This window comes from Trachurus japonicus, chromosome 21, assembly GCF_045865225.1.
Source record: "Trachurus japonicus isolate A0001 chromosome 21, Traja_1.0".
Taxonomy (NCBI): domain Eukaryota; kingdom Metazoa; phylum Chordata; class Actinopteri; order Carangiformes; family Carangidae; genus Trachurus; species Trachurus japonicus.
Window position 1 is genome coordinate 23257728 of NC_140927.1, and position 15353 is coordinate 23273080.

At 43.8% G+C, this 15353-nt stretch overlaps 1 protein-coding gene across 24 annotated transcripts in view; it reads right to left on the reverse strand.

Annotated features, from left to right (window-relative positions):
- mcf2lb (mcf.2 cell line derived transforming sequence-like b) overlaps positions 1-15353 on the reverse strand; it is a 38777-nt gene that overhangs the window by 15929 nt on the left and 7495 nt on the right. For 12 of the 24 annotated variants that reach the window (XM_085766272.1, XM_085766275.1, XM_085766273.1 and 9 more), the window contains exons 2-4: positions 7344-7427; positions 5962-6076; positions 1601-1691 (exon numbers count right to left, since the gene is read on the reverse strand). In XM_085766272.1, the coding sequence (XP_085622398.1) occupies positions 1601-1691; positions 5962-6076; positions 7344-7427 (290 nt within the window). Of the gene's footprint in view, positions 1-1600; positions 1692-5961; positions 6077-7343; positions 7428-9111; positions 9560-13192; positions 13835-15353 lie in introns of those variants that run through there. The other 12 variants (XM_085766257.1, XM_085766252.1, XM_085766259.1 and 9 more) reach the window with 4 other exon arrangements.

A 15353-nucleotide genomic window follows, 5' to 3' on the forward strand; every position in this document is an offset into this window, starting at 1 on the left:
CTCTGGCCTTTACCCTTTAAATGTATATTGTAACCGTTCAACCATGCTGCCTGACAGTTGTGGTCATGGTCTACTTGTTCTTTGTCACTGGCCGACACACACACGCACAGATGCACACACTGGGAGAAGAGTCAGATAAATGAGAGAGGAGAGTCTGCTTCAGGGACTGACACTTCATTAGGATCGGGGAGTAAACACACATTGTGTCTGTCATCAGATCAAACTCAACCATGCACAGCAACGGGTCGCTTCTCATGAAACACACTGACCCTCATTCTCCTGAGCACACGTGTACACATGTGTGTGCTGCTGAAATACACAGCCAGACACACACAAAAAGGACAAAGGGATTCATTCAGGTCTCCACGAGGAAGACACAACAGCAGATTAAGAAACTCCAGTTTGCATCCTGATGTATTTAGCAGCTCGACTGAATCGGCCCAAACAGGACATTATTGCAGGGATGAGTGAATGCCCCTTATTACCAGCCTGTCAGCCCATGAGAAGTCCCCCTTCTGGGATTAATACAGCTCGATTTAATTTGAAATGAGTGAGTGGGTCTCTCGTGTCTCTAGGGACCGCTCATCCTCTCTTTCAGACGTTTCATGTTTTGCCGTAGCAGCCCCTCGTGTTCAGTTATTATCTCACTGCCACTAATGACACACTTGTGAAGATCTGTCCAACTGAAAAATATGAAGTAAATTACTTCTACATTTTTAGTTCTCTACAAGATTTCTGAAAAATTGAAATATTTATTTTACATCGATACAACAATTAGACAATGAGTGCGTTGAGTGAAGTAGTGAAAAAACTGTGTGGTAGCCGGCTGGTCGGCTTGTTTCATCCACCCCCAAAAAGATGTGCTGAGATTGTAGGATGGGGGTGATTGTCTCTCTTCATCTCTCAGACACACACTCGCACACAAAAAAGAGGAGCAGGAGGTGGAGATTGAATGATTGGTTCTGATGCTCTGCAAACAGATTCCCCTTATTCAGCAACATAGATGGCATGTCACATGGTGAGATGGACCATTAAGTGGAAAATAAATGAAAAACCTCATCGCAGAACAGAAAAATGGGACTCGAATTTAGGGTGAAACATAACATGAGTCTCCTGAAATCAGACTGAGCATTCATTATTATTAACGTAGCTCACTTTTTTATCTAAATTAATTCAGTTTAGGCCTTTTGTTTGAAAAAAAAAGGACAAATGGGTGAGATTGAGGTGAACGAGTGGGGGAAAAAATCTGTTTCATTTGGCGTGGGACTGTTTATTTTGCCCTGTAGCTATGGAAACACATGGCAGGCTGTGATGGGACGGAGCTCAAGGATGGCCTTGGCTCATATCAACGCTTCCCCCCCTAGGGTGGTGTTGATGATATTAGTGGAGGAGCTGTGAAAAGGATGCTCCAACACCTCCCTGTGGCCTGACGAACATGGGAGATGGGAGATCAGTGTCTCTCAAACCCCTGGTCCTCTCATCTCAAAAGAGGCCGTTTCTCTCTCTCTCCCACACAGACACAAAGACACTCAACAACACAGACAATGCACGCAGAGAGAAAGTGCACGGTCACATCTGCAGACACAAAAGGCAAACTTACTGCAATACGAAGCAGGGTCCCCTTAACGGCCGCCCATTTGTCTTGCCGGCGATCAATGACCAGGATGAAACCCACGCCTGTCGACGACAAGCTGCAACACACAGAGGGGCGGCGTGTTTAACACAAATTACAGAGAGACAGTTCAAGGGGTCAGCACAGCAGCACAGTGAAGATGCGATAATCCAACTAAACTTCATCCAGATTAGCACTTTAAAGAGAGAAAAGGAGGAATCCCACAAAAAAAACAACCAAAAAACAAAACCATAACCGTATAATCAGAAAGAAATTAAAACATACAGTGAAGAAGCCGAGTGCTTGTTCACAGCTCGCTGGTTTGTTTTGCTCTTTATCTTCTCAGACAGCTGGTGCAGTCCATAAAAGGAGATGCTCTGAAGCACCTCCAGATTTCTTGGCCATCAGCCTCCAAACCCCCCGCTCTCTCCCTGCGCACCCACAGTCCCAGTCCCCTTCCCCCTGCTTGGTCCCAGATGACACAGAGTGGGGAAGGGTGGGATGTACATCAACAATCAATGACAACCACATGTGCAGCTCACCGGTAGATTCCCCCGGTGCTCACCTGAAAACATGATGCACCTACAGCATTGGTGGTGACACATGGACACTTCAGCACTGTCGGGACCTTCCTTGCAAATATATATCCCAGTGATCTTCAAGTATTCGCTGTCATATCATCTGTTCTACAACTGTTTACGGCTCAATCTGGGGGTGGCAGCAGATGGAAAAAGGTCCTCCTCCTTGCAACAACAAAAAAAGAGGAAATAAAAAACAAAAAACAGAGGAGTTGAGCAGATCCCAGCGCGTGCCGTGTTGTTTGAAGGGGGAGGGAGTCGATTGCCTCAGACCATTACAGATTTCCAGCCTCTGCATCCCCTGTGCGGCATCTGTGAGGTTAGTCCAATGAGACACCGGGAGCTGCTGGGACACGAGCCAATCGGAAGATGGCTGCAGGATGACGAGCAGCTCTGGTAGCTAATCGGTGAATGTTTACAGAAGTGAGGGTGGGAGCCGGCTCAAAGAGGATGCCACGATGAAGCATGAGGTTTTCAGCTGTTTGGGAAAATACTGAATGTTGATCCACGTCTGCCTCTCTACTCTCTACTCTCTCACTGTAACATCCACATTCATTACGACTCTTCTCATCCTTTTCCTCCTGCACTTTTCCTCCCCCTTTCATCTTTTCCTATTCTCTTCCTCCTTCATCCCCACTTCTCGCCTTCTGCGTACAATCACCTACACAGACTCTCACAGCCACTCGGGCTTTCAAAGCACAATCTGCTTTACATCTCAGCCGCAGAAGTGGAGGAGGAGGAGGAGGAGGAGGAGGATGGGGGAGGAGGGGGAGGGGGAAGTGGGGGGACAAGTGCTTTTCTGCCTTTGAGACGTTTACGGCTGCTGTGAGGGTGGTTTATGGTGAATATACAGCAGCACAGGTAAAGAGAGAGAAATAAAGAGTGTGTTGAAATGTTGCTCTGCAGCTGATACCAAACAATCACCCAAACTGTGTCTCAGCAAACTGTCGCATTTATCTTTTAAATAATACATGTCAGGGTATGTTAACTCATAATGTGTGTTATCTCTTCTGTTGGGTTAAACTGGCTTTTCTGCTAAACTTAAGTTAAGGCACTTTTAAACAGCATTTATGATGTGCATTATATAAATTTCACACTTAAACCGTATCTAAACACAATTTCTTATTTTGTTTTGCAATAAAAGGTGATCTTGAATTTATGAAAATATATAACGTGTTAAATATAATTATCATAATGTGTTGCCGTCTCACATAAACTGATTAAAAAATTCATAGAAACTGCCTGGTGGATGTTATGGCTGCACATGCGTGAGACCAGCGTTCCTGGTAATAATTGGATTTCTCAGGTCAAAGTGTGTAGAAGCGCTGCAAGCTGTGAGTTGAGCTGTGGAAAAGCTCTGCCTAATGGCAATGCAGTGATGAAGGAAATTTGCTGCATGGATGCATATGCAGACTTAGCAATACACACACAGCTACCCCCTCCCCTCCTTCTGAAGCACTGAGCAGAGCAGTTTGAATACAAGAGCACTGGTATATTAAATTAAAAAAAACATTAAATAACCATGAGCAAAGAAAGCAGAACAAGTCTGCTCAAATACCTTAGCGTTAACTTCATCTTTTTAACATAAACCCATGCGTGAGTGCACATATGTAGAGTCAAGGAGAGAGGAACGTCATCGGTGCAAGGACATAACTATTCGTGTGTCGCAAAGCCTGATAAAAACTAATTAGGATCCAGAAAATCAACCAAGACAAGAAGTTAATTCAATACATCCCAGCAGTCAACCTCAAATACTATATCATTTATGGTCCATATACAAGATGACTACAAGCGTGCATATGTTTGGTGTGAGAGAATTAACCTTAGAAATCAGGCCTGCAATTGATATTGATTCCCATGATATTCATTTGAAACCAGCAACAGCTGTTCAAGGTCATAATGCACAGATGCAGGACACTTGCCCCTGGTTGTGGATATATTTGCCCTGTCCGAAGGAAGGGGGGGGGGTGTTGGCCAGTCCCTCAGGTAGCTCCAGCCATCTGTTTCTGTGTCCACAACAGCTTCTGTGCATGACCTTCCCTCAGACGGCCGTAACCTCTCGACTCCACAGGAGGTGAATTTAGACTGATAAAAATAGATCCAAGTTGTTTTTGCCTGTTTGCCTTAGGAGAAACTAATTCTCATCGCCACACTGTGCTCTGAACAGTAGCACAGTGGAAGCAATACAAGTAAAATCATGACTGGTATAATTATAATAATGTATTTTGATCCTGCTAAGTAACCAAGGGAATAATTAAGCCACTTGAGACCCAACTATTCTGTCATAAAGGCCCTTAAACACAAACATATGCACTATATGCCTTTACACGGATGCATGTGTGTGAGCAGTTCGTCCCACAAACACACACACTCTGACATAAGAACTCTCTGCTCAGCTGTACGTATGCATTATTCAGGTTCAAACAGTCAGAAATGCTGCAGTTTCTATTTTTGCACATTATTCCAGACAAGATGGAGGAACGGTATGACGGACAGGAGGAAGGGCTAAATTAAGAAACTAAAAAAAAAGAAGAAAAAACAGGAAGAAAAGTGAACAGGAAAAAGAGACAGTAGATTGTTTTCTGGGATAAAAAAACAAACAAACAGTCACCTGTCCCCTTGTCTGGTCTCGTCCACCCATGTGTGAAAAGACAATCAGCAGAAGACTGATAAAGACTGAGGACTGAGACTTGACTTTCTTATTAATAATAAAGGAAACGCAACCTTTTACAGATATCTGCAGTGAACAGGCTGTGTCATCCAAAGCTTCTCCTTCCAACATCTTTATGAAGTGAAGCTGTGTATCCATCTAAGTCTCCACTGCCACCTACTGGTCGACTGGCAGAACATACACAACAGGATCCTCAGAAGCTCATCTGTCTTTATACGTCACACTCAGAGGTTGTGCTAGACGATTTCATTGTCTGTGACAAGACAGGGTAATAAAAAATCATGATCTATTTTAACCCATTAATTTCATTTTTTATTATTCAAATTTAAATGATAAATAAAGATTCAATAGCATCCCCAGCTGGACAACGGGAACCAACATGGTGATGTTACTGAAGGTTAACCTGCTTTCTATCAGGACGGCTAGCTAGTCCTCACTGACACTTATCCATAAACACAGAAATACATGATCAACTCCTCTCTGTTAGTCTTGCAAAATAACATCATCTAAAAAGCTAAGGGAAGAGGTGTTGATTGCAATCTGTCAAAATGGCAGATGGCGTTCAGATTTTTCCATCACAGTATATATACAGTATATACATAGTCCTTCAATGACGGAGAATATTCAGTTAACGCGACCCCTGGTCACACTATCCTTTCTTCACCCACCCATCGTCACTTCACTAGATGTCTGCATGTTGGGCGGCACAGAGGTAGAGATAGAGGTACGTGTGTGGGTGTGTAAAGCGCTGTGAGTGGTCCTAGAGACTAGAAAAGCGCTATAGAAGTGAAGGTCCATTTACCAAGTCTTTGGTTTGAGGAAGAAAAAACTCAAGAAGAGGCAAATGCCAGACAGTAAAAAAACCTCCATCAGTCTCCAACTCACCACACAACAACTTTCTCCTTTGACTGAAGCATCAAGAGATGAATTATAAAAGTGGACAGAAACACCAGAAGAGTGACGTTAAACGAGGGGTAGGAGGTCAGATGGTGGATGGTGAAGCAGGAGTTACTGTAGGATATCAGCAACAATTTCAGATTTGAGTGCGTGTGTGTGTGTGTGTGTGCGCGTGTGGAAATAAGCCCAGTGAGAGACTTTACCTGGGAACACTAGTTAAATAGGTCAGCACGTTGTGAAACTCTCTGTCGGTGATCTCTCCGAATGCAGGGAACTCTGGGAACACGATGACGGGGCTGCCATTGTCTCCTCTCCCCCCTGGAAAACAAACAAAAAGAGGAATACTGATACTTCCTACAGGGATGTATAGGAATTACATAAGCTCTTTGTGTGCATTGTATCGCTGTGGGTCAGTGTGACAAGTCATGATACAGAACTGTAGCATTTAGAAACAGTGCATGATAGAGGTGAACAATTAAACATGTAAAAATCTGCTCCCTCAGGACGGTGAGGGGCGGCTCAGTTTGATTAGATGTGATTTGTCGTTTGGAAACACAAACACAAACAACCCTGCATGCGCAATGAGATTTTGGTGCTAAATCCTGATTGGTGCACAGAAAATATGTGACACAGCTTTTTTCCAACTGAGCCCTGAGCACTTTAATCCCATCAGAAGAGCAGAGAGAAAAACAGAATTAAAAACGCAATAACAACAACAACATTTCTAATATGAAATAAGTCAAACTGGCACTTGGTTGTGTTGCTGTAGCACCCCATCACTTATATTAAGACGCCAACTGAGAACATGTTTTGAGGGCTTATCTCACCTCTTGCACGGACATGCACATGCACACGCACACAGACAGACACACAGACACACACTTTCACTTCTTGTGTGGAACAGCTGCTCAGTCAGAGCATGTGACTAGAATATCAATCTGTGTGTGTCTTTTCTTCTCCCATCACTATAGCAACAGCAAGTGCATGGTCATGGTTTCAACGTCTGCTTAGATCTTTTACTGCAAAATGGTTCCCGTCGAGTCTGCTGCAGCCACAAGGTCACCTCACATATACACACAGACAGACACACACTCACACACACACACACAGAGGAGTAGCTGTTTTACAGCACTGCAGGACCGGGGCTATAATAATAATAATTGGTGCCACAAATATCCAGCGATCTCTGCAGCAGATGGTTCAAATATTGTGAAAAGACACCGGAGGGGATGGAAATAAGACGTTTATCACATCCTGGACATTTAGAAGCAGAGAGTGAAATGTAGCTCAGGCAACAGGAGCAGACACGCACTAAATATCTGGACCAGAACTGGTCGGTGAAGAGGAAAAAGGAGAGAGGTGACATTTGAATAGCAAATGAAGAGCGGCAGGGAGAGACAGTTGATGTGAACGCTATGCAAATAGCAAGTTAATGTATATATGATTCCTGAGACAGTAGAGATAAGGAAGATGATAGTTAAATGAAGACAGAAATAGACAAAAAGTAGTGGTAAAAAAAAGGCAACAAGGAGAAAATGTGGCACATGTGAGAGATATAAACACAGAGAAAGAGTGAGAGTGTCACCTGAAAGGAAGGCGAACTGCTTCTGGAGGTCGGGGGTGATGTCAGCAGCTCGGAGAGGGCTGCTGTCCAGCTGCATGATTTCATCTGGAAAAATACAGAAGGACGAGCCAACATTAGTGACACATCAGAGCTGAAGATGAACAGCATGGCAAAAAAAAAAACCCACACACAATAAAAAAACAAAACCTGAGGTCAACTCAGCTTGGTTTCATTATCAAGCTTTTCTTTTTTCTTTTTTTGCAGCATTTTCACACATAACCAACTTGCTCAGGCGATGTAAAGTTGTCATACGTGCTAAACACAGGAAGATGTAACGCTTCAAACATTTCTACAGAAAATTTAACCCTTGAGTAGCATTTCAGTAGCAGTGGTGATCACAGCTTCCCCCCCTCCCACCTCGGCCCTGTACGCCCTCCATGTGGATTAAAATAATCAGATTTAACATTCATTCCCCCTCAGTAGGAAACTGAGATCCTAATTATACCGGGGCTCAAACCGGTGGCTGCACAGCAGACACTGATGGGGGAGGAGGGGGAGGGGAGGGGAGGAAGTGGAGACATGGACAGTCTAGCCAGTGACTTTTTATCCAGCTGACACACTGTAAATCTTTTGTGAGTCACTACAAGATCATTACACATGTGAGATATTATTTTTTATTTTTAGCAGTAACATAATGAAGTGAATGTAGGCTGCGCTGTAAACATCTGCGTCTGACAGCTGCTGCTGGTCCTTATGAACACTATGCAATTAAACATAAACAGCCTCCTATGCAGTGCATTGATCTGTGTTCATGAAACTCCTGAATGAAAAGTGGCCGCAGTTCAACTTGAAACAGAGCTACACAGCAACGGGAAAACAGATCAATACAGGAAAATTGGCAAGATGCAGTTCTTTGGTATTAGATTATACTGTGCTACTGCTTTGCTCTTTTCTTTTCTCTCATACTCTTTTCACGTTCACATGTATGTAATGCTCACAACTTATAATTTACAGTAATATTCGCTTTATGCTGCACTCTACATCAGTGGCATCTGAAGTAAAATTAGGTTATTTATCCTCCTGCATAAAAGACACATTTCATATCACTCACTTTCGTGTCTCTTTGAACCAAACTGCTGCCTGTTATGAACATTAAACAGTGTGTCATAACAAGAGGCCTGAGGGAAATCATAATAAGCTACTGTAAGGTAAACTCATTCTCCCTCTGGCACTTTGACAAAGAGACATTTTGTGTTGAGATGCAGTTCAACAAAACCAGTAAAGATGAAACGCTGAATAAGAATCCTCAAGCTGTCGTACTGTAGGCCAAAATGTTAAAAGATGCCGGCGTATTTTATATCTAGTTCCAGTGCTTCCATGTGATACTGTAAAACAGACTGCGGCTGTGAGAATGAAGGAACCAGAACGAGCAGGAGGTTAAAGGAGAAGGAGGTTTCTGACTGTCGCTGACTAAATCCTGTAAATGTGGACCCAATACAAACACAGACAGTTCAAGTGTGTAACGGCACAAGAGCAATATTGACTCTTCAGCTTAGACTGACTGTTTGCTCCCTCGTCCTCAGGCAGTTTCTATACTGTACACGTCATGTCTTTATGGATCAAAAAAGGATTATACCGTAAGATTAAAGCGGTTACAAGTATAGTCTTTCATTTACTTCGACTTGTCAGCAGAAAACTCTAAGACAAAATACAATCTCAAAAATAATAATAATCAAAATACAAAACAAGAATTTCCAAAACGACATTGATGAACACAGTTTATCTGTACCTGCTGTGTGAAACATGACAAAGCGATGACACCAGGCTCAGACCAGAGACACATCCACCCAGACTGACAGCTTCACGCTCACTGTGGAGCTCAGTCCATCACAGGAATATCACATTATATCCCTCAACGTTACGTGTGTTGTTGCTGTTTCCCCTCTGGTTCCTGTGTGTTTAGATGAGTGTCTCTTAACAGAGCTCGTCCCTCTCAGTTTGCAGTTTGAGCCCTCCTCTGAGTGCAGCTTAAACAAACCCAAAAAAAGCTTTCTGTTTCTCTTTGTTTGGCCATGAAACCTATCAGGTGACTTCGCCCCGAGGTGCCACTACACTGACATCCATTGCTTGCTCTCTATCTCATGTACAAACACACACACACACATACACATAGCTACACATACACATAGAGACAGGACTCGTTCAAGTGCATCTTCTTGGTTTGGTCTCCTTTAAACTCCTTTTCCTCTGGGAGCAGCTGGTGCCATGCCCGTTGTGTCACAACAACATCAATCAAAGATGTTTCCTAATCAGGGGACTTAAAGGAGCATACCAGCTTGTTGACAACTGTTCAGTGCAAACCTCTTACATTTAGCATCCTCCCTGTTGTTTCCATGAACATTTCATCACCTTTGTAGCAGTGAAATCTGTCTTCTTATCTAATCTTATCAAACCGCTCAGTGTGTTTAGTTCAACAAGACACTGCAGGTGCAACAGAAACACTCACGGTGCTGCACTCAATCATGCTTTCATATCCAACATATTCAGGTCTGCCAAACAGTATTTGTGGCCCATGTAGTGAGATGAACCACCCACCCACCCACTCATCCACCCACCCACTCACTCAATAAGGTAATCTCTTCAGCTGAGGGTGGTGTTGTAGTGTGAATCTCTTGTTTTTCTGCAACAAAACGGTTGCAGGTTTGATGATCGTGTGCAACCAGGTCACAGGGGAGTGGGCGATTTCATGGCTAAATTTATGTTGCACGAATCCTTTGAGGATGATGCATAGTGTGTGTGTACACTGCAAATACACATGTGCAGGGTTTTTATACAAATAATTGACTTGGCAGCTGCAAACCTGGAAGTAACAAATTAATAACTCTGTCTCACCGTCTCCCTCTCTGATCCGAACAGACAGTTACAGCAATTGTTTCCTCTCCTCCTCCTGCACTGGAGATGCTTCTGTCTACGACCGGCTCATCCATTATAAATTAAAAGCCTGCCTGTTGCTCGACAAACATTATTGATCGCACCGTACGTACGCACTCTCATGGATGGTGCCAGTTTGTTTGTTTGTTTTTTTGTCATCATCAGGAAAATGATCTGCCCTCAGAGCCAAATAATCACTGTTCTGCCCTCTACTCCTACCAGACGTACAGGCAATACAGTACCTGCCATCTTGTCTATTGATGGATCCCATTTCCTATAATGTGTAGTTAATTAGATATCGATTAGTGTGAACTGACTGATTGATATCTACAGATGCCACTTGAGATGCAGGTTCCTGTTCTTCTTCTCTTTGAAATTAACCCCAGGCAAGGGTGTGTGTGTGTGTGCACCGAAATGGCACAAGCAGATGGAAGTGAGACCAGACAAAACGACCATATATCTGTGGTGTTTGTAACTCGGTAAAGCAGGCAAGCGTTGCCATGTCGACGATGGGCCGGCCTGGCGCTCGCTGGCTGGCCTGAGGTGTTTAGGACACAAAGCTGCTGCATCATCTGGCAAACGCCCGCAGGTGCTCACACGCTCCTCGTGGACTCAAGTTCACACAGAAAACCTCCATCAGTTCCCACTGCCCTGCCCCGCTCTGGCAGCCACGCCTTGCCCCCAGCAACTCCCACACATATCAAATCAAACCCAACCACCGCCCCACCCCCCACCTAGACCAACAAGAGCTAGACTTTGTGTCCAGAGAGGGGCTATTCTGTTACTGAAAAATCCCCTCCTGTAAGAAGTCAGATTTCAGTTTCAGTCTTTTTTGTTCCACATTACAAAATACTATCCGCTGAATGTCCTATATATTTGTCTTCACCCCCCCTCCACACACATTTTTCTTCCTATTATTTTGGAGACTTCCTCCCAAATTTCCACTGGCTGTTGTTGACACAGTTATTATACTGTCCTTAAAAGGCCCTGTGGCCATTTTAGAGGCAGAGGATGAGCCGGTATCAGATGCTACTGTACTGTTCAAACAAAAAGGACAGACAGTGAAACCACTGGAGTGTGTTTTTGAAATTTCTTTTCTCATATGTGTGCACTCATCAATGAGTATCGATGGTGTCACAATGATCCACTTGAAGTTCAGCGACGTGTACGTACGAAACCAAGTTTATCATTCGTGTCTTATTGGCTCTGAGGTGGTCTGAACTAAACTCTGTATATTGACACACAGGAAACTTCCTCCCAACAGGAGAAGCTCAGTGACGATGAAGGTTTAAATTACATTTGGTGTTTATTTTGCTCACATTTGCCTGTATTAAAGATGGCAATGTGTTTGCTGTTTTATCCGTCCAATAAAACGCTATGATTACGGTGATTTTTTTCCCTGCTCTTTGCTGACAAGGTGATTCTGCTAATGGCAGAATACACACACACACACACACACACACACACACACACTATAACACACATATAAACGCGCACTCATGTACACACCACCTGCTGGTTGAGGCGCTAATGTTCTTTAAAAGGCTTAACGATAGGGATTAGTGTCCACTCACGCTCACGTTTGTGGGTAACGAGTCAAACGTTAGTGGGTCACAGTCACACACCTGGACCGCCTGCGACTACTGATGCAGATTAAACAGGACTACAGCAGGAGGATGAACTCGGAGTTCGCCAGAGCAGAAAGGACACAAACATGTTAAAAACATCTAAACTATGAAGCAAGATGGTTATTAGACTGTAAATTAATGTTTAAACCAGAGCTGATTTCTGCCTTCATAAGAGAAATATGAGTTTATTCAAAATTATATATTTATATATGACAAACTCTGAATGATGAATGGATAATAGTTGGGAGGGAAAAGAGCAGAGACCAGAGGAAGCCCGGGAACAGAGGAGTGGGGGAGGGCAACAAGTGGAAATAAGGGGCTTACATCGTCATGGTCATGGAGGAGGGGGGAGTAACAAAGATAAAGCAAAGCGCTAAAGCTGTGACAGGTGAGTCTGTGTGATATCAGGAAAGAGGCCGAGGGGTGACAAGGTTCAGATGAAAAACACAATACACACAGTTAAAGAGGTTAAAGAATAAAGGAGGCCACCTTTTACAGAAAATATGATTATCCTATAGAGGTGGGTCAAAAATACACACAACAGAGTCAAAACACCAGCTCTGGTTTTCCTGTTCTACATCAGATGATATAGATCTGTTTAAGAGCATCGATACAGTACATCTCCCCATGGTTCATCCATGCATCACTGTTTATCATTATCTTAACGTGAGCTATACCAGATCCACATCTGTGCTTCACAAGGCAAGGCATGGCAATTTGTATAGCCCATTTTTACAAACAGTTTGTCTCAAAGAGCATCATAACATAACATCCTCTGTCCTTAGACCCTCACATCAACTGAGGAAAAACTCCCAAGAAAACCCTTTTAACAGGGAAAAATCAGGAGAAACCTCAGGGTGAGCAACAGAGGAGGACATGGGATCCCTCACCCAGCACGGGCAGACGTGCAATAGATGTTGTAAACTGTTTTCTTGTCTGTATACAACACAGCATATGGAAAAACATGGAAAACAGAGTTCTCTTCTTCTATTTTTAGTTGATTTAAAAAAAGAAAACATAAAACATAGATATGAGATACGATATCAGTCACAGACACAATAGGCAAATGCGTTCGCAGCAGTGAATGAGAGCAAATGCAAGAGGGCAGGTGACTCAGACAGAAGAGAACAGGTGGAAGATGTGAAGTTAAGATAACCAAGCTGTGGTTAATGTGACACAGGAATGAGGTACCGTAGGTAAATACCATATGGTGACACAGAGACGTGGGAAAAAACATCCTGTGATACACGCTAGGAAAAAAAGAAAGAAAAGAAGATAAGAGGAAAGAACAATAAAACGTCTGACACCTACCACGCAGCCAGTGGCAGCAACGTGAAAATCTGTAGTATCTTTCCACCTCCTCCAGAGAGATCCTTACAAGACTCCCACCCTCCTCTGCTGGCCACAAACACACATCAAACACTCCTTCACCCTCTTCTTCACCTTCTTCTTCTTTGGCCTCTTCATTTTTAACTTCCTCTTCCATCTCACCCTCCTGCAGAGTTCGACTCCCTCCATCTTCTCCTGTGCTTCCTTCGTCTTGCTCCTCGTTATTATTAGATATAGAATCTGTGCGTCCTCCATTTCCGAACCAGTCCAGCTCCTCTACATCTGTGCACTCGGAGCCTGCGCTCACCTGCCCTGCTAGACTCCGCTCTGAATCTGCCTCCATGCAAAACCCAGAGTCCAACTCAACCTCCACATCCTCCTCCATCAAGACGCCCAGATCTGCCGTCTCCTCTCCTCCCATCCTGCTGCTGCTGCTGCTGCTGCTGCTGCTCGTGGCCTCTTCGCGTCCACTCCTCTCCTGCCGCACTTGTTCCATGCAGCTTTTCGCCACCAACGTTATCACATTAACAACTTCCCTCTCATTCTGGCTCCACCTTTCCACACTCGGCCTCTCACTCTCTGTCAGGCAACAGGTGCTCCACAGCCTGCAGGCCGTCACTCAGTGACTGTGAGGACTTCCTTTTGCTACCTCAGGTTACCCTCCTCCCTGTAGACAAAAGCTACAGTGTAACACTCAACCCCACCCTCCCTACTCGCCCAACTACCCCCTCTCCCTCCCCTAAAGGACAATTACCTGACCCCTCCTGGCTCAACAGCAATGCCTCTCTAACCTGCTGATGTATGACTGTGTCTGAATCCTCTACAAATGTCCACAGATGCTTTACATCTTATCTTATTCTGCAGTATGTTGTGTGACAGTGCTGAGGTACTATAGGTGCTGCAGCTCCCAGCCCTCATTTACCTAGGCCAACAACGCTCCTCGCTCCTCGCCTGCCTTATCTAAGGATATGTGGACCAAAAGTACAAAGCCTCCATTCTGACCAGCCCATTCAAACACTGCCTGCATCCCCATTTAACCATTCACAGACAGTATCTATTCAGAGCCTCTATTCTTGTTTATACCACTCAAAAGAGCCCATTCTTACAAACTTACTGAAAGACTTAATTCTAATGAGACCTCTCAAAGGCCGACTCTGTCTCTTAACAGAATGTGGCAATTTAGATTCCTTTTCAATGGGTCGTGTAAAAGATATATTTCAGTTCAAAAGAGCTGATAGACACCACTCTGTCTGTCTGCTCCTCCTGCGGCTGCAGACTTCAGCTATTAAAACAGGTCCAGTGGTGCGAAAAGGTTTGAGCAAGTGATGTTTATGTTCAGAGTGTGTGCACGTGTAGAGGACCAGCGTCTGTGCGAGTTTGTGTGGGGCGCAGGCAGTGTTTAACATGTGTGTTTGCTCTTGAGGTCATCAGTGTCGTAAACCTTGAGAGATAAAAACTAAAGCCATTAGGTTCGAGAGCTGCACAACTTAAGTGCAGTGCAACTCGAGAACAAAAGGTAAAGACCGACAGATCGACTCTCAGGCTGATTTAGACACTGATTCACAGCGTTTTCATCAAAGGCCAGTGTGTTAAGTACTGAAGATGAAAGCAACTGCTCTACTGAATACAGACTTTTCTCCTCTTCAGACATGTCTCCATCAGCATAAAATGACAAAAAGACGTGATCAATATACAAACTAATCGTGACTAATTACTTTTTCTCCACTGACAGCAAAAACAATGTGATGACGATCCCTCCATGATTTCCAAATTGTCATTGCTGCCAAATGTTTTGTTTTAATCAGTCACACAAGTCAAGCCAGTTATTTCTAGTTGTATAACCTAAAAAGAACAAGTTTGTCCATTTGCAATCTGTAGGACACACGACACGTCTGTGTTTAGATTCTCAGTTGAGCAAGGAAACACATACACACGAACTTTAGGAAAACAGGAAACAGGAAGAAGATCATTGGTTGAAATGTTTTTTAAAGCCTGTTTCACTGTGGCCCTCATGAAGTTGTTCTTGCAGTTTTGACTTCATCAGACATACAATACTTCAACGGCAAGAAAGAGGATGATTGGGAGTGCAATATGAACTAGTCTAAGAGAATTAACCAATAGGATGTAACAGTTTCTACTATGA